Source organism: Macaca nemestrina, chromosome 7, assembly GCF_043159975.1.
Source record: "Macaca nemestrina isolate mMacNem1 chromosome 7, mMacNem.hap1, whole genome shotgun sequence".
NCBI lineage: Eukaryota > Metazoa > Chordata > Mammalia > Primates > Cercopithecidae > Macaca > Macaca nemestrina.
Genome location: NC_092131.1, coordinates 89,449,700 through 89,471,044, shown reverse-complemented (window position 1 = coordinate 89,471,044; position 21,345 = coordinate 89,449,700). Strand labels below are relative to the sequence as shown.

General features: G+C 42.7%; 1 protein-coding gene across 7 annotated transcripts in view; it reads right to left on the bottom strand.

Annotated features, from left to right (window-relative positions):
• TARS3 (threonyl-tRNA synthetase 3) overlaps window positions 1-19,535 on the bottom strand; it is a 78,747-nt gene extending 59,212 nt beyond the window's left edge. For 3 of the 7 annotated variants that reach the window (XR_011626047.1, XR_011626048.1, XR_011626049.1), the window contains exons 1-8: window positions 19,114-19,535; window positions 18,104-18,178; window positions 15,915-16,108; window positions 9,962-10,085; window positions 8,709-8,806; window positions 6,994-7,115; window positions 3,895-4,007; window positions 509-573 (exon numbers count right to left, since the gene is read on the bottom strand). Coding sequence is in view for 4 of the 7 variants with exons in the window: in XM_071100542.1 (XP_070956643.1) it covers window positions 509-573; window positions 3,895-4,007; window positions 6,994-7,115; window positions 8,709-8,806; window positions 9,962-10,085; window positions 15,915-16,108; window positions 18,104-18,178; window positions 19,114-19,410 (1,088 nt within the window). In the remaining 3 variants the exon portion in view is untranslated. Of the gene's footprint in view, window positions 1-508; window positions 574-3,894; window positions 4,013-6,993; window positions 7,116-8,708; window positions 8,807-9,961; window positions 10,086-15,914; window positions 16,109-18,103; window positions 18,179-19,113 lie in introns of all 7 variants that reach the window. The other 4 variants (XM_071100542.1, XM_071100543.1, XM_071100544.1 and 1 more) reach the window with 4 other exon arrangements.
• Window positions 19,536-21,345: the final 1,810 nt, after the last annotated feature.

Sequence of the window (21,345 nt, the reverse complement as noted above, 5' to 3'; positions counted from 1 at the left end):
ACTTCCCTCCTCTTACATTTGATCCTGTCTTTGTTTCCCAGTATTTTCTTTTTGTCTCATCATGAGTATCCTGCTAACGCATAAAGATTGTACACTTGGACTCTGGACAACGGGACAGACTCTTCTACACTTGCACTCTGGACAGTAAGTATGAGGCAGAGAATCACTGCCGAGGAGATGGCCTGTAATGGCCCCCACTGCCACATTAATAAGAACATGGAAGGACAAAATAGAAACTCCTTTCCCAACAGTATCACTCACATGGAGAAAAATCCTGTTATAGCTGACACCCAGAAAACAAAATATGGGTCTCAGTAGTGTCCTGATTATTAAAAAGGGGAAAATAATCATTTCTCTTTAGTGAAAACATTTTGAAGATTGTAACTAAAGTAGAGTATCAACTACACAACTTGAAAAATAGATCTCCAACCAGAAAACAAACTCTGCCTCTACTGCTAACACCTTCAAGTTTACCACTGAGCAGCGTTTAACATGTGTGGACACAAACCTGTACACTGTGGTAGTTGCAGTGTCAACCTTCTCATTCAGAATGCGGCATTTAAATTTATTGTACTACAAAGAAAAATATATTTACACATTATTACACACAATGTTTAAATGAAGAAAACAACTCTACTTTTTCTCAAGAAACATTGAAAGAGCAGCTACTGATGTTCTAGGTGCTGAGACACGAGGGATACAAACAGCTCACAGCCTTGAGCTACACCATGCAGCATGGAGGCCACAAGCCACGTGGCTACTGGGCATGTCAAACGCCCCTAATTTTTTTTTTTTTTTTTTTTGAGACAGAAGTCTCACTCTCTCACCAAGGCTAGAGTACAGTGGTGCCACCTTGGCTCACTGCAATGTCTGTCTCCCTGGTTCAAGTGATTCTGCCTCAGTCTCCTAAGTAGCTGGAATTACAGGCACGTACCATACCACCATGCCTGGCTAATTTTTGCATTTTTAGTAGAGACTGGGTTTCACTATGTTGGCAAGGCTGGTCTCAAACTCCTGACCTCAAGTGATCCGCCTGCTTGGCCTCCCAAAGTACTGGGATTACAGGTGTGAGCCACCGCACCTGGCTTCAAATGCCACTAATTTGAAAGAAGGTATGCAGTGAGTATAAAACACACTGGACTTAGGAAGTATAATGTTGCAAAAAGAAGAATAAAATCATTCATTAATCATTCTTTATACTGGCTACCATTGAAATGATACTTTTTATATATTGGGTTAAAACATTTCTTAAAATTAATTGCAACTTTTACTTTTAAAATGTAGCTGCCATAAAATTTAAGGTTACACATGTAGCTCAGACTTGTGGATTCCATTATGTTTCTATTGGATAGTACTGTTCTAGAAGATCTAATTTTAACTACATTAATCAATAAAATTCTGACAAGGACACAGCTATATTATTTGTATAAAAACAAAAGCAAAGTTTATAGTAATGATGATATATTTATAAAACTAAGGTTTTTTTTTTTTTCCTTTTCCTTTCTTTTCTGTCTGCATCACTATTATCAGGGTATACAAGGCACTTTATATTATATAACTACTTAAAGGAGGTAGTTGTTGGGAGAAAAATCTGTATCTGTATGATTTAACTGTTTCATATCTATATATTCACATCAAATCATTTTCCTTAACAAAGACAGTGCTCAGTTCTTAAAAGTAGCTGCAAAAAAAGGCAACCTACAGAATTAAATATTTGCAAATCACATACCTGTTAAGAAATGGATATTCAGAATACATCCAAGAACTCTTTTAACTCAAATACAAAAAGCTAATTGAAAATGGGCAAAAGTGCTGAACAGACATTTCTCCAAAGACATTTCTTCAAGAAAAAACACAAATGGCCAATAAGCACATTAAGATGCTCAACATTACTACGTCATTAGAGAAATGCAAATCAAAACCAAAACCCCCATGAGATACCACTTCACAACCATTAGGATGTCTATAAAACAAAAATGAAACAAAACAAGTGTTGGCAAGGATGTGGGAAAACTGAACCCCTTGTGCATCACTGGTGGACTGTGAAATGGTGCAGCCACTGCACCAAACGGTATGGCGAGTTCTCAAAAACTTAAAACCAGTATTGCCATAGGATCCAGCAATTCCACTTCTAAGTATATTCCCAAAATAAGTAAAGCAGAGACTCAAACAGAACTTTACACACCCATGTTCACAGCAGCATTGTTCACAATAGTAGCCAAAAGGTAGAAGCAACCCAAGTGTCTATAGATGGATGAATGGGTAAACAAAATGTAGTCTATTCGTACAATGGAGTATTATTCAACCTTATAAAGGAAGGAGATTCTGACACATGCTAAAACATGGATGAGGCCGGGCGCAGTGGCTCACGCCTGTAATCCCAGCAGTTTGGGAGGCCGAGGTGGGTGGATCACCTGAGGTTGGGAGTTCAAGACCAGCCTGAGCAACATGGAGAAACCCCATCTCTACTAAAAATACAAAAATCAGCCAGGCATGGTGGTGCATGCCTGTAATCCCAGCTACTCGAGAGGCTGAGGCAGGAGAATCGCTTGAACCCGGAAGGAGGAGGTTGCGGTGAGCTGAGATCGCGCCATTGCACTCCAGCCTGGGCAAAAAGAGCAAAACTCCACCTCCAAAAGACAAATAAATAAAAAATAAAATAAAAAAACATAAAACATGGATGAATCTTGAGGACATTTTGCTGAGTGAAACAAGTTAGTCACAAAAGGACAAATATTGTCATGATTCCACTGATATGAAGTGCCTAGAGGAACCAAATTCAGAGATGGAGAGTAGAATGGTGGTGGCCAGGGGCTGGGGCCGGGGTGGAGGGGCGGAATGGGGAGCTAATGTTTAATGGGTACACAGTTTCTGCCTGGTAAGATAAAAAGCTTTGGAGATGGATGGTGTTGATGATTGACAACATTGTAAATGTACTTCATGCCACAGAACTGTATACTTAAAAATGATTAAATGGTAAATTTTATATATTTTACTGCACACAAAAGAATACTGCAACCTTTTACCAAAACCAACTCTATTTTTTATTAAAGCCCACAAAACTAATAATATTGTGTTTTCAAAATATATGTTTTTGGTTGGGTGTGGTGGCTCATGCCTGTAATCCCAGCACTTTGGGAGGCTGAGGTGGGTAGATCACTTGAGGTCAGGAATTCAAGACCAGCCTGGTCAACATGGCAAAACTTCGTCTCTACAAAAAGGATACAGAAATTAGCCAGGCATGGTGGCACATGCCTGTGGTCCCAGCTGAGGGACTGAGACAGGAGAATCACTTGAACCTAGGAGGCGGAGGTTGCAGTGAGCCGAGACAGTGCCACTGTACTCCAGCCTGGGAGGCAGAGAGAGACTCCATCTCAAAAAACAAACAAACAAACAAACAAACAAACAAAAAATGTATGTTTTCTCCAATACATATGTTTTAAAACATAAAATCAGGAATATATTTAAGTACATTGGTCAAAACAATATAGAGAAAGTTACCGTTTTATACAGATTACTCTAGGTTAAAATCTGAAAAAAAAAAGTTAATAGAAAACTCCCAAAGAGAAAAAGGCAGCCTTTTATATGGGATTATAAATATTGTTGAATTTAGGGGACAGATATTCACAATACTCAGAATTAATCAGATTTATAAACACACATATAAAAATTATTCACCTGGCCCTTTACCTACCTATGTCTGCCCTAAAATGTTCAGGAAATAGATGAGGAGGGAAATGCCACAGCAAGTAACTGGTAACAACCTCACAGTAGCTTAACAGAATTAGAACAATTTGGTAAGCAATGGCTAACTATTTGGGGGAAGGTGGAGAAGCTAGTCTACATGGATTTTTAATATTCCTAGTAAGATGTTTAGGAGTTTCCCCAAGTTACCTTAAACATTTCCAGGAGGATTTCCTTGCTGACTTCTAGTCTTTCAAAAGGTTGCTTTTCTTTTATGATGGCTTTACATATATTCTCCAGGGTTGACAATTCTGTGCTGGACACTGCTCTAAAAAGAAGAGCAGAGAACTGACATTGATCTTCCAGACATTATGCATTCCCTCTTTCCTTTGTCCTGAAGGCTCAGCAGTGACACATTTTCTAACTTGAATCTGGTAAGTCTTATTGTTCTAGGACTTCAGAAAGTCAAACATTCATACGGTCACTACTCTTGCGTCTCAAAGAGGGAGACTAGGGCATCAACGGGTGCCACGACCTGCCTCATTTCTCCTCTGCTGCAAGGTGAGCAGGAAGCCCTGCTAGGAGACATCCAGGTGGACTGTGAGCTCCTTTGAGGCTGGTTCTTCTGTGCGGTCTTCCTTATCCTTCACATACTTTAGTTTTGCTCAAGAGCCAGATGGAGTGCTCATCATGTCCCTGCCATCACTGGCTATGGAACCAAGGCTGGGAGAGATCTGTGTGGACTGCAGAGTCCCGGTGCTCCTAGCAGCACTGAGCCTCCACTATGCATGGACTGACTTCCTTTGAATCACCCCCTGGTCAGTGCTCACTCCCTCCTGCCACACTGGCTTCCTTGCCACTCCTCAAATAAGCCACACATATCCCCACATCAGGACAGTCCCACAGAGGCCTGGAACCTTCTCCCTGCAGATGTCATAAGTATCCCTGTCCTCAGGGCTTGCTCCCTCCCTCTACTCTGGTCTGCTTCAATGCCATCTGCCCCTTCCTGCCCACCTGCCTGTTATGGCACACACCTCCCACACCTGGCTGGTGTTCCTATATTCATCACCACCAGGCAGCAGATGGCTGCTTGTGCATTTGCTGTCTTCCCCCAACCAGACTGTTAGCTCCATGAGGACAGACTGGTTCCTTCACTGCCGAATCACCAGCACCCACCACAGAGCATACAGCAGGGAGCAAAAACATCTTGTTGAATGAATACTGGAGCCATGTTAACAAGAGATGAACTGGATGTGATACTGTGATATAATAACAAACATATATTTGGTCTTCATCCAGATTTCTGGCATAGGGTTTTTAAGAACCTGAAATCTCTGGAGTGATACGAGTGTCTTTTGTGTGCTGATGAGATGACTGGTGGCTAGGTCCCCTAGGTAGCTTCAGAATGGGAACTGGTCACCAGAAAGACCAATGCATGATTAAAGGGTTGGGAATTTCAGTACCCCTACCTGCCTCCTTCGGGGAGAGGAGAGGGACTAGAGATTGGATTATCACCAATGGTCAATGATTGAATCAATTGTGCCTCTACAATGAAACCTCCATAAAAAGCCCTAAACGAGATTCACAGAGATTCCAGGTTGTTGAACACATCCAGGTGCTTGGGGCATGGTGCCCAGAGACACATGGAATCTCTGCACCCCCTCCCACATACCTCACCATAAGCACCTCTTCCATCAGGCTGTTCATCTCTATCCTTTGTACCATCCATTATAATAAACTGGTAAGGTAAGTAAAGTGCCTTCTTGAGTTCTGGGAGCTAGCCTAACAAATTATTGAACCCAAGGATGGGGTCATGGAAACTCCCGATTTGTAACCTGTAGGTCAAAAGTATGGAAGACCCAGACTTCCAGCTGGCATCTGAATTGGGGGCAGTTTGTGGGACTGAGCCCTTGACCTGGGGGATCTGCACTAACTCAGGGTAGACAGTGTCAGAATTGAGTTCAATCATTAGACACCTAGTGGGTGTCCAGAGAGTTGGAGCACTGGCTGTTGATGTGGAAAAAAACCCCACACCTTTGAGATCAGAAGTGGTATAGGTAAACACAGTTCATGGTTGTTGAGGAATAGTGATTCAGACTGGACAAGTCTCTAAGTAGCAGCTACAGAGCGTTGGGTGCTTGGTTGGGGAGGTCATTAAGCGGTGTGCAGGAGAAGGTAAAGATAAAATGCACCACAGTCATCCAGGCCAGAGACGCCATGGGGCCAAGTTAAGGCAGAAGTGAGAGAAGGAGAGGGGCGTGGGAGAACTATTTAGGAGATAACACTGGCAGAACTGGATGGTGGGGTGGTGGTGAAGAGCAGGGAGGAAGTAGAAGGATCAGAGGTTTTGGTTGTGCCAACTGGAGGTACCCTTAAAAGCTGAGGAATTCAGGGCAGGAGTTGGACGGGGCTGGCTGTTTGCTAATGATTCAAGCATAGGTCTATGGAATGTGAAGCCTCTGTGAAACATCCCTGTCTGGCACTCAACTATGTGAGATGCTTGGCTGAGGTTAATGATGCCCTTGATTATCATGGAGCAAATTAAACTAAGCTCTCCCTAGGAATTAAGCTTTCGATTCTGGTCTTAATTAATACCATGCTCTAGCAAGTCCAAGATTAGATAAACAGCATATCATATTCTTCTGGGGACAAAAAAACAAAACAAAACAAAACAAAACAAAAAACAATTTTAGAAGTACCTCTTGAATCTAGATTTGACTAAAAATAATTTTTAGTTAAATGGCTTAGACCATCTAAACAAAAAATAATTTTCAAAATTGGTCAACCAATCTATGCCATATTATGCAAAACAGTTGACCCTTGAACAATGAAGGTTAGAACTACATGGGTCCACTTATATGTGGATTTTCTTCTGCCTCTGCTACCCCGAGGCAGCAGGATCAACCCCTCCACTTCCTCATCAGCCTACTCAATGTGAAGATGAAGAGCTTTATAACGATCCACTTCCACTAAATGAATGGTAAATATATTTTCCCTTCCTTATGATTTTCTTAACATCTCTTTTCTCTAGCTTATTTTAAGAATACAGTATATAATACACATAAGATACAAAGTATGTGGTACTCATCTGTTTATGTTTTCATTAAGGTTTCTAGCTAACAACGGGCTATTAGTTAAGTTTAGGTGGAATCACAAGTTTTACTCAGATTTTCAACTGCATGGGCATCAGTGCCCCAATCCCACATTATGTAAGGGTCAACAGTATAAAGTTACTAAGCTAGTATGTAACCATTAAAACACAATAAAATTGAAACACATGCATTCACAAGCCAGTATTCAGTGTGTTACCTGTCTTCAATGAACATGTCATAATAAAATCCATTTTCAATGGGCGGACCGTAGCACAGGTGGCCTCCATAATAAAGTTCCATGGCCTCCCCAAGAATGTGAGCACTGGAGTGCCAGTACACCTGCATGGCATGGACAGAGGGGCCATTAGCTGCCAAAAGTATGTCATGGAAAATTAGTAGTAAAATGATGTAAACAAGTAGAACATTTCAAGGAGATAAATGGCAAGACCAAGGGCAGCAACATCAACTTGAAAGGAAAATCTTCAATGCCCACTTAGAAGAGAATGCTTTCTGAGCCCTCCCTGACATTCCACCAGAGCTACTTGCTCAGTGCCAGTGTGAAGCCACTCTGCTGAGAGTGGCAGCTGGAGCTCAGCTACAACCCCATTTCCTCTGTGCATATCAGTCACAAGGGATGAACACCTCTCGGAACATCCAGCAGAGCAGCTGTGTGCAAATCTGATTGAAGCCCAGAGTGGGAGGAAGGCCGAGGAGTGCCAGGTGCTAGCTCTCTTCCTTTTTCTCCAGGGGCACCCTCTCTGAGAGGGACACAGAGCACTGAAGTGTTCCTGACACCACTAGAGTTAATGAGATTCTGCATCTCCACAGCAGTCTTCATGTGCTGAATAGCATGTGACTGTGGAAGTTTGAAAGATGGCTCAGGAAGAAAAAAGTGTTGCCAGGGAATGTCTGCTGGCTGCCTGGGACCCCTGAGAAGTGTATACATGAGTTCATTAACCACAGTTCAGAGCCCGACTGTCAGTCCTCCAAGTTCAAAATGTTGATAAGGTTTTCAGTTCCCAAGGAATTCATTTTAGTTTATGGATAAAATGAAACTAACCAAAGTCACCAAATAGATATAGGTACCAAAAGAGTAAGATAATCAAGTCATCTGTCAGCACTTTCTTTCCTTTTATTAAATAGAAAGCAAGTTACAATTAAAGAGTTGTTTGATAAAATGAATCAGAGCAGAAGGAGTTAGACGATGGACCACTATGTGCAATCCTAGCCCATAGCAATAGGCTGGGATATGATTTGCAGAAAGACCCAGAGGGTCAGTCCTTAGGGCACAGCACTTCTCCTTTGGATGCTGCTACGATGGCAGGCTGACTGCTAGCATCAGCCCAAATCTCTTACGTGGTGCACTGCCACACCTAGATATTTGTTGAGCCAAATACTGTGTTATGTGTTGGGTTACAATAGTGAAAGAAACAGACATACTCACAGCCCCCACACAGGTGCAGCCTATTGGGAAAGACACAGGCAATAAACAAAACTGGAAGTGCATAATTATATTTAAAAGCAGATGAACAGGGCTTTGTAATAAAGAAAAACAGTGAGTGTCCTACATTCATGGGGACTCGGGAAGGCCTGTGTGACTAACACGTAAGGGATGGGACAAAGCATAGCTTGAGAAAGGTTAGAGAGGTAAGGAAGGGCCAGAGACCATGCAGGCCTTGGGGAGGAGCTTGCATTTTACTCCAAATGCAATTGGATGCATTAAAGGGTTTTAAGCACAATGATTACATTTACATTTACACATATCATTTGATAGCTCAATGGGAATGAATTTCAGGGGACAAAACAGCAAGTAGGTAGTTTCTTGAGTGGGTCTATAACAAGGTGAGTGCAGATTCTCAGGCAGTGGCAATGGAGAGGGAGAGAAGTGGACAGATTCTAGATATGCTAGGAAGTAAAATCTACTGGGCTTACCCCTCACTGGAGATGGAGTTGAGGGACGGGGAGGAATCACACAAAACCTCCAAGGTTCTGGGTTGAGCAATTGGGTATGTGGTGGAATAATGCATTGACTTAGGCAAATAGGAAAGAAATAAATTTTGGGGTTAAAATAGAAAATTTCATGGTGAATGTACTGAAGATTCTTGTAAAATATCTACGTGCAGATATCACATAGGCAGTAGTGCATCAAAACTGAGGCATGGCTACCTATGGCTGGAGAGTTGTGAATTCAGTTTACAGTACTGAACTTTCTGAAAATCACCTTTAAACATGGTTTCATTAATAGCACACCATTTAGATATTTAATTGTTATACTTTGCATATTTTAAACAGAAATTAAAATATGGTTCTTATAGTTTAAAGAAATTTAGTATAAGCCTTGCAATTACTGTAACCTAAGCTAATCATAAGTTAGGTTTTATGAAGATAATGGACAGCTTGAAGGGCAACTGCAACGTTCAGGCGACAATGTATATCAGAAATCATATATTACATGCATATGTGAAAAATGTGGTATTTATTTTATAGAAAATTATATTAAGTATTTAAAGTATATTTGAGTCTTATAATTTCTTCAAATTCTTCGATACAAATTAAATTATAAAGTAGACCCATTTTTAACAGTCTATTAACAATTCATTTCAAACACACATTGATTTAATAACCAAAGCATTCTAACTTAAGGAAATGATTATTGTAAGAAATGATAAGGCTGGGCACAGTGGCTCACACCTGTAATCCTAGCACTATGGGAGGCTGAGGGAAGCATACTGCTTGAGCTCAGGAGTTTGAGAACAGCCTGGGCAACATGGCAAAATCTGTCTCTACAAAAAATATGAAAAATTAGCTGGGTGTGTAGGTGCGTGCCTGTAGTCACAGGTAGCCGGGAGGCTGAGGTGGGAGGATCACTTGAGCCAGGGGAGGTTGAGGCTGCAGTGAGCCATGATTGCACCACTGTACTCCAGCCTGGGTGACAGAGTAAGATCCCATCTCAAAAAAAAAAAAAAAAAAAAAAAGAAAGAAAGAAATTATGGGCTACTTTAAAAATCGACATGTATTTGTATACATTCATGCCACAGATATTTATTAAACATCAATATTCAAATTTTAAATCTTAGAAACTCCCAAAAAACTCAACATTCGTGACTTCAATATGTGGCTTCTTATATAATATAGTTTACAACATAACTACCCAAAGTTTGGCTGTCTGGATTTTAAATACTCACAGCTTGAGCTTCCTCATTATCAAATGTAAGCAGCTCTAGAGAAGAGTCCCCTTCCAACGGGCGGTCCAGGTCCCACAATTCACCATTTACTTTGGCTATTACTGTGCTTTCAGCCAGTTCCTGACTAGGAAGAGAAAAGCCACTTGGGAGTTAACCTTATCATTGTTACAATGATTCCTTAAAAGATTAAAAGAATTTCTAGGGTTGTTTTTTCTTTTTTTTTTTGAAGTGTATAGAAAATACAAACGTAAACGAGTAAGACAGATACTTATTGTTTTGTAATATTTATTTTATGTAGAAAAGTAATACACATTCACTGTTTTAAAAAAACTTGGAAAACTGAGAAAGCACATAGGATAAAAAAAATCACACATAAATATCATAAATCACTACTTATAACATTTTGGTACATTTCCATCCAGTGGTTTTTCTACCTCCATCCACCCACCCACGCATATGTGCTGTCTTTAAAAGCAGTTGCCAACATAATTGTATAGCTTGCGTTTTCTCTATCATGCCTCAGACAACCTTCCAAATACTTCCCAGTCTGGAAGTATTTATTTATTAATGAAGCCTCCACTGCTGCACACTGAGGTCGCCTAAGTTTTGCTCTCACAGAGTATACCACACAGACAGCTGTACACAGGCATCTTGCGACTTCTGTGACTGTTTTCTGGGAATACGTCACAGAATTGGAATTACTAGATCAAAGGTGATGTACCTTTGAAAGATTTCTGATGTCATTTGAACGCATCACTTCCATGTACCCCAATTTTTATAAATCTTTGTCTACGTGACATTGAAAATTGTTGTTTTGATTTAATTATTAATTTTGGTTCATGCTTACAAGCTATTTTTACTTTTATGAACTATCCGATTCCTTCGCTTCTTTTCTTTTTTTTTTTTTTTGAGATGGAGTCTCACTTTGTCGCCAGGCTGGAGTGCAGTGGTGCGATCTCAGCTCACTGCAACCCCTGCCTCCTGGGTTCAAGCAATTCTCCTGCCTCAGCCTCCTGGTAGCTGCGACTATAGGCACACGCCACCACGCTCAGCTAACTTTTGTATTTTTAGTAGAGATGGTGTTTCACCACATTGGCCAGGATGGTCTTCTAGTGAGGTGTTGATCTCTTTCTTTCTCTTTTTTTGTGTATTTTTTAAATAAATTTATTGTTTGAAAACTGTTGACAAAATCACAAGTTAAGAAAGGAAACCTGGAAAGCACAGAAAAACACACACACACACAGTCACCTATAATTCCACCACCAAGAAATTACCATTGATGTTTTGTTTATATCTTTCCACATTATTTAATATATAGGAATAAAAAATATTTAATAGTATCATAATTATGTTATTTTATAACCTACTTCTTAAACTTAACAATAAATCACAGCATTTTCCCTAACAGGAGACAGACTTCTAAAACATGATATTTAATAGTCACAGAGGAACCAATATTTGCTAGGCATTTTAATTATTTTTATGGGTATTTTGGGGGATGAGTAGTAATGAAAAATAATGCTGCAATGAACATTCTTGAATATATATCTTACTCAATTATTTTCTCAGGAAAAATTCTGGAGGTTAAACTGCTAGTCAAGGGAAATGCATTTTCCGTGACTTCTGTCAGAATATATTGCAAAATTTTCCTACTAGCAGAGTTACAAGAGTATCTTGTCTCTGAGTTCTCATAATGTTAGGTACTATTAAATTATATCAACTCTACAGCTTTTTTTTTTTTTGAGACAGGGTCTCACTCTGTTGCCCAGGCTGGAGAGCAATGGCGCAATGTCAGGTCACTACAACCTCTGCCTTCCGGGTTCAAGTGATTGTCCTGACTCAACCTCCCGAGTAGCTGGGATTCCAGGCACATGCCACCATGTCTGGCTACTTTTTGTATTTGTAGTGGAGACAGGGTTTCACCCTGTTGGCTAGGTTGGTCTCAAATTCCTGACCCAAGTGATCCGCCCATTTTCACCCCTCAAAGTGGTGGGGTTACAGGTGTGAGCCACAGTGCCCAGACTACAATGTAATCTTTTAATTTACATTTCTGTGATTAACTTGAGCAGCAGTACAGCATTGTGGTTAGGAGCACACAGGTGAAAGGCCAAACTGGGTTTAAATATTGGACAATTTACTCAGCTTTTTAGGCCTCAGTGTTCTTATCTACAAAATGGGGATTACAGGACATTCCTCATTCACTTATACTCAGGATTACGTAATGTGTACATATGATAACAGTAACTTAATAAATGTTAGATATTATTAATCAAGTAGAACTTTCTTTTCATTTCTACTGACTGTCACAGATGGCTACATGTTCCGCAAAGCCATTCTGCCCTTCTTCTACAGACGGAGTTTTCGAGACTTCCTTGCAGCTAGATGTGGCCAGATTTGGAGCCAATGGACAGAAGGAGAAGTCATGTGTAACACTTTTGTGTCTCATCATTAAAACAGTGGAGGGCACTTCTCTATCCTCTCTCCACCTTCTGTAGATGGGAACCCATGTGCTGTTCTTTCTGGACCATGTAGACAAGGGCAACGTTGTACCAGACAGATCAGCAAGATGGGAGAAATTTGGGTCCCCAAATGACTGTATGGAGATATGTCACCCAGTCAACCTGGCCACCCACGTCTAGACTGCTATATGAAAAACAGACTTTGACCATATTCAAGTGACTGAGTTTCTTGTGATGTCTTTGCTGTAGCAGCTTAGTATATATCTTAAGTAATAAAGAAATAATGACCTGGAAGTAAAAATCCGAAACATGTGGCACTGGCTTAGCAGACTGGCAGTGAGTAACAAGGAACCAGACTCTAACATATGGAGAGCCAGTAACCTTTGTGATAGTATAACAAAATATTTGATAAAACTTGCAGGCAAACCATGTGTCACAGTGCTTGTAGCACACAAGAAAGCAGATATAAAAGGGGAGAGTAAGGCCAGGTGTGGTGGCTCACACCTGTAACCCCAGCACTTTGGGAGGCCGAGGTGGGCACATCACCTGAGGTTGGGAGTTCGAGATCAGCCTGACCAACATGGAGAAACCCCATCTCCACTAAAAATACAAAATTAGCTGGGTGTGGTGGCACATGCCTGTAATCTCAGCTACTTGGGAGGCTGAGGCAGGAGAATCCCTTGAAACCAGAGAGCAGAGGTTGTGGTGAGCCGAGAAGGAAAAAGGGGCGGGGCATGGGGGCGAGGGGACAGTGTTGGTATACCCTGGGTAACTCTTGTTGCTTTCAGCAAGAAGCTACAAGAATGCGTTATCTCAGATGAAAATAATCTAGTTTGCTAGCAGAGATGGAAGGGATAGGGAGGCTCCCCCTGCCTGTGTCCTGTAATTCAACTGACTAAAAGTTCAGAAACGTGGAGCTATGCAAGATTGGAAAGACAATCTTCCTTCCCAAACAGCAGGAGGGACAGGCACTGATAGCCCTTCTCAAAGGCCACACATAAATCCAGAAAATAGAGGCCAGTGGAACTTCAAGGATTAGAGAGCAAGACTGTCTCCCTCCCACAAGTCTTTTGCTTCATATGCTCTCAGTCCATTAAACGAGGAAACAGGAGTGAGCCAAATTAAAAAGCCATGAAACAACAGGGTGAGAAGTCTATCTAGAAGATTCTTTAAGTGAAATTACTTTCATGTGGAACGGATTAGCTACAAACAGACCAGAAGCCTACTATAGCTAACTGATGATGGAAATGATATTGTCAAACAAATTATAAGCCCAGCTCACAAATATCTGTAACTATGTGATCCTTAAAGGAACCCTCAGGCCCCAAGTGTGCACCACAGAACTGAGCTGTGCAAACTGCACAGACCCCAAGAGGACAAACTGTCGTGCACTTCAGATGTGACAAATGAGGGTAATGGACAACTCTGAACTTACCAAAGTGCAAAATCAGGGCCCATGGGGGATCATGGACAAGACAGCTGCTTCCAGAGAACAAAGGATGAATAGGTGGGCTGACACAAGCACTAACTGCTGCCAGGCTGTGGGGCCTCACAATGGCTTCCAGCAGAATCTGATGACTTCTCTATACCACTCCCTGCTATATTTCTCCTCTTTCTTTTTTCCAAGCACACACTTTGTGATTGTCTTCTGTGTACTGCATACACGTGTGGTGTGAGCAGACTTGTCTGTTAGTTTGTCACTAGAATGCAAGTGGTCAGCCTGATGGGGGGGTGTTCTGTACATCACTCAGAAATCCCAGGCTTTGAGCTATGGAACAAAAGAGTTGTCTCACCTGGGGAGTGAGTGTGTCAGATGTTGAAAGAAGGGTACCTAGAGATATCTGGATATCAGAGGGGCAGACTCCCTGTTGTTCCATAAACCATTCCTCTCTTCCATGGTATGAATGCTTTAGCTGCACATGTGTCTGGGTGGCCAGTGGAGCTATATTCCCATTCTCTCTTACAGCTAGGCATGGCCATGTGACTAAATGAGAGCTAACAGGATGTGAGTGAAAACTGAAGCCAGCCCCTGTGGGGTCTTGGCCTCAAAGCATCATTGTTCTGCAGCTTCTCTTCCTCCTGACTGTAGGCAGGCCTGTGCAAGGACCCAACTTCCACCGCTAGACACAAACAAATCCTACCTAGGGGACAGCAGATCAACAAGATTGAAGGAAGCTGGGTTCATAAATAACTGCATGGGCCAGAAATGTTCACTAGGCTGGACTGGTCACTTCTAGACGGTTAGTTTGCATCAGAAGCCCCTGGAGGGCTCATACAAACACAGATAGCTGATCAATTCAGGGTGTTTGAGGTGGGACCCCCAAATTTGCTTGTCTAACAAGTTTCCAGGTGATGCTTTGCTGCTGGTCTGGGGACTACACTTTGAGAAATACTGACCCAACACATTTAACATGCAATCTGACTCTCCATGAGAAAACAAACTTATTCTTGCTTCACAACCTGTTTTCTCCTAGCACATCATTCCTCTTGGAAAACATGAAAACAGGTTGAGAGAGCATTTAACAATACAACAGGATGAATCAGAAACATAATCTTAGCCATAGTTTTCAAAGAAAATCTGAGAATTTCAATTGTTGAAACAGTTTGTTTTTTAAATGATAAACATTTATTTACATGGCATTAAATACAATTGTATAGAAGCTATATAATTGTATTTATATAATAGCTTCTAATGCTAGGAATTAGCATTAGTCAAAACAATATAACTTCACTAATGTATCTAATTCCTAGAAAGGTCAATGCACTTTTCCAACACTAATAATAGCTCTAACACATATATCTTCGATCTATAATTAAAAGACCTGTAAAAACTCACGGAAATTACTTGATTGATGAATAAAGTCAGTGTAAAATGGCCTGTCAAGACAGATTTTTTCTCTCCTATATATTTTTATGAGAACAGGAAATGATTGTGTTCCGATATTCAACTACTTATTTACATGGCCCTTGGAGAAGCCAGAGGAAAAAAATTAAATACATTTAATTTATGCAACTGAATAAGAAAAAAAAAATTAGCTGATATGGTTTGGCTGTGTGCCCATCCAAACCTCATCTTGAACTGTAGTTTCCATAATCCCCACGTTTTGTGGAAGGGACCCTGTGGGAGGTAATCGAATCATAGGGGCTGTTACCTCCATGCTGTTCTTTGGTGGTGACTGCGTTCTCATGAGATCTGATGGTTTTATAAGGGGTTTTCCCCCCACTTTGCTCTGCACTTCTCCTTGCTGCCGCCATGTGAAGAAGAACATGCTTGCTTCCCCTTCTGCCATGATTGTAAGTTTCCTGAAGCCTCCCCAGCCCTGTGGATCTGTGAGTCAATTAAACCTTCTTCCTTTATAAATAACCCAGTCTTGGATGTGTCCTTTTAGCAGTGTGAGAATAGAGTAATATATTAGCAGTCCCTAAGAAAACATTTTCACCAGGCTCCAGTATAATTACTTAATATTGAATATCTTTTCCACACTATGGTTTACCTAATTTCAGCAGCCACTTGGTAAGGTGTTGTTTTCCAGACTTCTCCTTGCACTGTTTGCCCATCAGTCACTCTCACTGTGATGATATTGCTTGTATCCCCTTTTTTTCCATAAATGGAAAGTAGGAGCTGATGGTCTTTCTTCAGTATTTCAAAAAGCTTCAATCTTTCTTTTATGAAAATTGGTTGTTTCACCTGAAATTATAATGAGATTAATATATACAGCCTACTGTTTTCCAGCTGCTCAGCTCTGAATCAGCTTCACCCCCTCACTGCCTTCTCAGCTCTACAGATGCTCCCAATGTACCACAGTTTGAATTACAATTTTGTTGTTGTTGTTGTTGTTGCTTTTTGGTTTGTTGTTGTTGTTGTTTTGAGACAGTCTTGCTTTGTCATCCAGGCTGGAATGCAGGGGCGCGAACTCAGCTCACTGCAGCCTCTGCCTCCCAGGTTCAAGAGATTTTCCTGCCTCAGCCTCCCGGGTAGCTGGGATTACAGGCACCTGCCACCTTGCCAGACTAATTTTTGTATTTGTAGTAGAGATGGAGTTTCGCCATGTTGGCCAGGCTGGTCTCGAACTCCTGATCTCAAACGATTTTTGGCCTCCCAAAGTGCTGGGATTACAGGCATGAGTCACCATACCCAGCCACAATTTTGCAAGTTTAATGATGTTGTGAAAGTGATATGCATTCAGTAGAAACTGTACTTTGAGTATTCCATACAACCATTCTGTTTTTCACTCACTACAGTATTCAGTAAATTACACGAGATATTCAACACTTTATAATAAAATAGGCTTTGTGTTAGAGAATTTTGCCCAACTGTAAGCTAATGTTAAGTGTTCTGAGCACTTTTAATGTAGGCTAGGCTAAGCTATGATGATCACTAGCTTAGGTGTATTAAATACATTTTAAACTCACATTGGTTTTATTGGGACATAACCCCACTGTAAGGCTAAGAGCATGTGTACTTCCCAACACCAAAAAGCTCCTCTCTGCCTATCTAATTTCTCCTTAGCTCTAAAGGTCAGCCTCAAAGCCCGCGTCCTCCACCTATTTTACCCACTGGCACCTCCCCCCCCAGCCTTTTTTTTTCTTTTTAGACAGAGTCTCGCTCTGTCACCAGGCTGGAGTGCAGTCGCACAATCTCAGCTCACTGCAACCTCCTCCTCCCGGGTTCAAACGATTCTCCTGCCTCAGCCTCCTGAGAGTAGCTGGGACTACAGGTGCCCGCCACACGCCCAGCTAATTTTTTGTATTTTTAGTAGAGACGGGGTTTCACCATGTTGACCGGGATGGTCTTGATCTCTTGACTTTGTGATCTGCCCGCCTCGGCTTCCCAAAGTGCTGGGATTATGGGCATGAGCCACTATGCCCAGCCCCACGGCACCTCCCTTTTCTACTGTTTACAGAATGGGTACACAGTCACACATTACAGCACTTACTTGTACACCACTGAACTCTGTTCTCTAGTTGTTTGTCCTGAGTCTGCCTGAATTCCTCAACCAGACTAATTTATTTGGGCCCAGATATTCCTCCTTCACTCCTACCAAATGTTGATGCTAGATAAATACTTACTGGTTGTTTTAATGCTTTATATACAAAAGCAAAGTAGCTAATTTCCTGAATACAAAAAAATAAAAAGGCCGGGCGCCGTGGCTCTCGCCTGTAATCCCAGCACTTTGGGAGGCCGAGGCAGGCAGATTACAAGGTCGGGAGATGGAGATCCTCCTGGCTAACACAGTGAAACCCCATCTCTACTAAAAAAATAAAATAAATAAACAAAATTAGCCGGGCTTGGTGGCATGCACCTGTAGTCCCAGCTACTTAGGAGGCTGAGGCAGAAGAATCACTTGAACCCAGGAGGCGGAGGTTGCAGTGACCAAGATCATGCCATTGCACCCTAGCCTGGGCAACAAAAGCAAACTTCTGTCTAAAAAAAAAACCAAAAACTAACAAACAAACAAACTGCTAGCACAACTTAAATAGATTAAATACATATGTTTATTAAATATGGGCAGCTCATTTCTCAAGACATCTCATATTTACAGTTTGAAAAACTTTAAATACACTAATGTGACCCAAATAATAATTTAATCAGTAATTTTAAAATTAGAAATCCTAGATGATTAACTATATACACATATTTAAAATTACAGGTAGTATTTTATATTGTTTCCATAGCAACAACTACCTCACTGTCAGGCTCGCTTTCCTTCATTTTCTTGTTTTTCATGTCCTCGTCTTGGCTTTGACTAGAAGGACGCTGAAAGATAAATTATAAATGACTCACATCAATGGCAAAAAAAAAAAGCAACATATCTTAAGAGAGTCATGCCAGCAGGTTGTAAGTGGCCTGTGTTTAGAGGCTCACAGCTGTGCTCTCCTGGCCACCACCTACAACTCTCAGTGGGCAAGTCATTCTCCAGGGTTCAGTCCTTCCTGTCACACTGTTGCTAAGCACATTTAATATATTTTGCCCTTGAAAACTTTTTGTCTTGAACTTTAAACAAATAATGTGGCTGGAAAACGTGTGGTTGCTGCCTGCCACATCAAATGCACTATTTCATGAAGATGTTGCTAGTTCACCACAGCTGTCCTTCCAAAAGGACTGCAGAACATCTCACAGCCTGAGAAGCTTCAGGACTCAGGAAGTTTATGATGTTAAAAGAAGATAATTTATCCTTTCTAAAATCATAAAATACTGCATTAAATAAAAATGCTAAATATACAGTTATCCTCTCGAGATAAACCACCAAAACAAGGGCACAAAAAGCTAAAACTTCTCGCCCAAAAAACCCCAACAATAACAAAAAAGAACCAGAGAGAATGAAAGAGTTTACATACGCAGCTCTTAGTCTTTCTGCCCAAGGAAAGAATAACGAGTTTTAAACACTTCAGCATTTTTTCAAACAAATGAAAACACTATTTCTGCCCCTGAAAAAGATGTGAGGCAGGCTCTTTAATGGACGAATTGAGAAATCAACAGCATTTGGCAAGTCTGGCGACGCTGGAAATCCAGCGGCTCCCCAGGCCACCACACAGGAGCACACAGCAGGACAGGGCGGGCCACCCGCAGGGCACTGGGCTGTCTCTCCCCCGGGGCGCCCCCGCACCTGTCCCTGGAGTTGAAAACCGCTCGGCGCGCACCATCTCGGCCCGCCCCGCCCGCGTCCTCCCGAGTCCCCACCGCCAGCTTACCTGTGCGCCGGCCTCCTGCGTCCCCGCTAGCTCCGCGCTCTCCAGCGTGGCCTGGCGGCTCAGCTCCTCGGCAAGGCACAGCCGCAGGCGGCACAGGCGGTGGCGCAGGTCGCGGTTCTCGGCCCGGAGCTGCGCCACCTCCCGCGTGAGGCACGGCCCCTCCGCCTGGCAGCTGTAGGGCGCGTTCAGCTGCTCGTCCCTCAGGCGCTGGACCTCCGCCCACAGCCAGCGGATGTCCTCCTCCTGCCGCTCCAGGCGCGACGCCACGGCCTCCGCCGCCAGGGTCTCGGCCGACATTGCGGCCTCCTTCAGGCACCGACGCCGAGCAGGGTGCCCACGACTGCCGCGAGGGCGATGCGGACACTCAGCGCAGGGCAGAAGACAGGGAGCCCGGGAAGGGGCGGGGCGATAGGGCGGGGCCGGAGCCGAGGCCTACACGTTGCAGGGGCGGGGAGGGGGGCGGGGAGCTGGGCGGGGCGCTGGGCTGGGAGGGGCAGGGCCTAGGTCAGATACCCTGCAGGGGCGGGGCGGGGCGGGGCGGGGCCTGAGGCCAGGCCCACCGTAGGGTTAGGGGCAGTGGGGAAACGGGGTCTGAAGGGCCTCCCCTGCCTTTTCAGGCCTGTCTAGAGGCTACTGGCAGTAGCTTTTAGTCCGTTGAAACGAAAATCTTCCAAAACCTTGCAAAAAGGCCATCATCTGCATTCTCCAAAAAGGCTTCACCCTTTCCTCCTCTTGAATTCTGGCAGCGACCATTCTTTCGCCTTGCAACAGGTTCTAAAAAGTGGCAATTATAAATGGACTTTCTGGCCTTTCATGCCAAAGTTACCCAAGTACAGAGGCCGCTGGACCAGGGCGCACAGAAAATCGCTATGAAATCTAAATCTGACCAGCACGAAATTGCTAGCTCCTTGAGTCTAGGGCAAATGCCACATACATCTTTGTATCCCTCTTAACCATGAGCGTGAAACTTCCTGGAGCAGGAACACAAATTGATTTTTATCCCTATTCTTAGGGCTTAGGATGTGACAAACACTGTACTGAACTCTGTAATAGTAGTAACTCCTTTAATCCTCATAACAAGAGATACTGTTATATCCGCTTATAGCTGGAGAAACTGAAGCCCAGAGAGACTGTGTTACTTGACTAAAGTCACACAGCCACTACATGACAAAGGTAGAATCAAACTCAGATAGTCTGACGCCAGTTTCTACGTACTTAACACTATGGTACTTTTCAACTTTGGCAGAATTTAATCGAGCATGTCATATAATGTGATACAGGTAATAATGCCCTAAGAGTCCTAAAATGGGAGAGCTTAGCTTGGACTGGTGTGGTTTGAGAAAGGGAGAAATCGCTCTGGAAAATAAAGGTTGGGAGATGTTAGCAAGGAGGAAAGGCAGGTAAATTCCACTCTAGGAGCAGAATCAGTGCAGGAGAAGGAGCGGAGGGGGACAAGCTCATTGGATTAAGCTAAGTGGAATCCTGAACAGCACCTGGGAGGAGATTCCATGAAGTATGTTGCTAACCAGTATCACTGTATCTTTCTTAGTCCTTCTGTAGCAGGACGAACCGCAGACGAAACTCCTCAGACACGGGATTAAAGAAGGAAGAGGTTTTTTATTCTGCCGGGAGCATCGGCAGACTTGCGTCTAAAGAGCGGAGCTCCCTGAGAAAGAAATACTTGGCCTTTTTAAAGGCTCACAACTTTAAGGGGTCCATGTGAAAGGGTCGTGATAAATTGAGCAAGTGTGGGAAACGTGACTGGGGGCTACATGCATCAGCTAACAGAACAGAAAGTTTTACAATGCTTTTTTCATACAGTGTCTGGAATTTACGATAGCACAAGCAGTTTAGGCCAGGGGTTGATGTTATTATTATTACTTTTGTTTAACTCCTAGGGCTGGGTGGTGGTGCCAAGGTTGTCTGGCTATTTATCTTTTGTTTCTTTCTGTTTACTCCTGTCTTGTGAACTAGGCAAGGCGGGGGGAGGAGGGCAGCAGGAGTAGTAGTGGTCTCCTTCCTTACTTCCTCAGGAAGCCTCTGGATACAGTTACACTGGCTCCTCATTATTCATCATTTCTCAACCCACTGCCATTGAGTTTCTGCTTCTGCCATTCTGCCATGACCAACACATCATCGAATGTCATGGACCCACTTAAGCCACCCCAGAATTTCCTTGGGACCCTTTGGAATTTGTCTCTCTTGGGCCTCCACTCCCAATCCCTAGGCGAC